Below are 2,241 nucleotides of genomic sequence, written 5' to 3'. Positions count from 1 at the left end.
GACAGCACAAATAACTGCTGCTGTTATTAGTCCTGATGGAAATATCATTTGTTTGCATATTTTAGAGACTAAAATCAGGCATAACACAGTGGCCCTGCAAATAAGAACACTTGGATTACGTATTCTGCTCAGTGTTTGTGTTGTGCCAGGCACAGTGGGAGCTTGTCCTAGCCTGTAGGCGCTACTGTGCTATAACTAATAAATAATAGCGTCTAACAGTAATTGTTTCATTACTTTATGAGTCAGACCTTTTACTGGGGGATTTGCTCGTTGACAAACATACTGTTCAGCTCTGCATTTCCATTAGGGAGACTACCAGGCTTTTCTGCATCTTTGTACTGAGATGAAGACTTGAAGTTACTCACAATGTTTTAAGAAATATAAGAAATCAGGCAAATAAGATGGCGTTCTTGCTTTGGGCTTCTTCCAATTCTTCAGACAAATGCACTTAGGGTTGGGGTTTCTAGTATTGGGGTTTCATAGCCCACATCCCGTGATGGAACAGCTGGCCTGTCCAGATGGGCATGGGCATTCCTGGGAGAATGCTCCAGAATCGAGGGGCACATTGGTTTTGGAGCTGAGCAGAGCCTGATGCTCATCCGAAAATGGTAATTTTACTTCTAATTCTGCCACAGACTCTGGTGATGCTTTAGACGTGTTGCTTCTCTCCTAATTTCCAAAGAACCCTGAAAATACTAGTTTCTCTCCACCTTGCCCAGTTTCTTTCCACAAGTTTTCTTTGGGAAACAAAGGATGGCTTTGGTTGGAAGGGACCTTAAAGATAACCTAATTCCAACCCTTTGCCATGGACAGGCTAATCACTGGACTGATTTTCTCACCTTGTTCAGAGATAACTGCCAGTCATGTTTTCATCCTTCAAAAGTTAACAGAGCTTTAGATGCATAAGATTTCTCAAGGACAAAAACCCAAACCCACCGAACAACCACCGTCTGCTTTTGTAAGGGTATTCTCTTTTCAAAACATCCAGATTTTTAGTCTAATCTCCAAATTACTGTATTGTAGTTGAAACATATTAGAAAAATGTACTTTATTAAAATACATATCTGAGTATATTTTTCCACGCTAGCTTATCTCTGTGACTGTGAAGGCATATCAGAAACACTTTAAATGCAAAGGGCTCCTTCCTTCTCAGAGGAGAAGAGTAAAGGCCTAACCCCAAACCCTATGGGATGGTCAGCGCTCAAGCTGTTTGGTGGTTTTAACAGCTAGAGCAACAGTTTCATCAGTCAGATGAGTCAGATTCAGCCCACTGAATCCATTCTGGCTCATGTAAGTTCTAGTTGAAAATCCCAGGATCGACATAGGGATATGCAAGAAAGTCTCCCAGCTTATTGCCTTCTGCATCATAATGGAGCATTCGGAAACAAACATCACAGAAGAAACAAGGATCCTCTGGTGCCAGGCTGTCCTTGTTGGTTACCCACCTGGCTGTATACATTTTGCACACAAAGCATTTTCTGGTACATAACCAGTGTTTTTTGATTAACAGTGGATAGAGGTTCCTGTCCAGGCAGTCCTCATGATGAATAAGTCGTATGTCTGTGACGATAATGATGTGCTCACAGTCCCCTTGGTGGCAGAAGAGGTACGGATAGCCGATTCTGAGGGACAAATCATTGAATGTGCAGTCCTCCATTTTGGCAGACTGAAGATTTCCATAGCCTCTGTCACGAGATTCGGACCACTCAATAATGGTTCTGCTTAGATCTCTGCACTCTGGGTATCTGCTATCGTTATAAAAGATGCCTTCAAAGTAAAAGAAGGCAGATTTGTAGAGGTCCTTGCTGATGTGCTCTGGCGCTCGGTCTGGCTCACTGCTGAACTCCCCGCCGATCTGCAGGTCGCTGACACAGGACAAGGAGTCTCTGAGTTCAGTGAGCCTCTGGCTGCCCAGCACCAGGACCGTCTGGTAGGGCTTGTGCTCCTTGTGCTTCTGGAAGATGACAGGATAGAAGATGTTCAGAGTTAGAAGCAGCTCTCCCTCCTCCACCAGGTCTGCTGCATCATCAGGCCTCTTGCCAATGGCGTGCGACTCCATCTCATAAGTCAGTGTTTCCTGTCTGCAAGCCCGATCCACAACGATCCTTTCTTCTCGCCTCTGCAGTGCCTTCTTCCTAAACCGAAGAGTTTCCAGCCCGCTGTCTTCGGGAATCGCTTCTGGGTCCCTCTCTTTATCAGCAGATACTAACGTATCAACACTGCACAAGGCCCGCAGCTCGG

At 44.8% G+C, this 2,241-nt stretch overlaps 1 protein-coding gene across 1 annotated transcript in view; it reads right to left on the bottom strand.

Moving 5' to 3' along the window:
* Positions 1 to 1,031: 1,031 nt before the first annotated feature.
* Positions 1,032 to 2,241, bottom strand: part of SNAPC3 (small nuclear RNA activating complex polypeptide 3) — a 2,061-nt gene continuing 851 nt past the window's right edge. Inside the window, exon 2 of the mRNA XM_019611301.2 lies at positions 1,032 to 2,236. Within this exon, the coding sequence (XP_019466846.2) occupies positions 1,298 to 2,236 (939 nt within the window). The 3' untranslated portion in view covers positions 1,032 to 1,297. The remainder of the gene's footprint in view (positions 2,237 to 2,241) is intronic.

Source organism: Meleagris gallopavo, chromosome 1 (genome assembly GCF_000146605.3).
Source record: "Meleagris gallopavo isolate NT-WF06-2002-E0010 breed Aviagen turkey brand Nicholas breeding stock chromosome 1, Turkey_5.1, whole genome shotgun sequence".
Taxonomy (NCBI): Eukaryota; Metazoa; Chordata; class Aves; order Galliformes; family Phasianidae; genus Meleagris; species Meleagris gallopavo.
The sequence above is the reverse complement of the archived record's forward strand: the minus strand, read 5'-3'. Positions and strand labels throughout refer to the sequence as shown.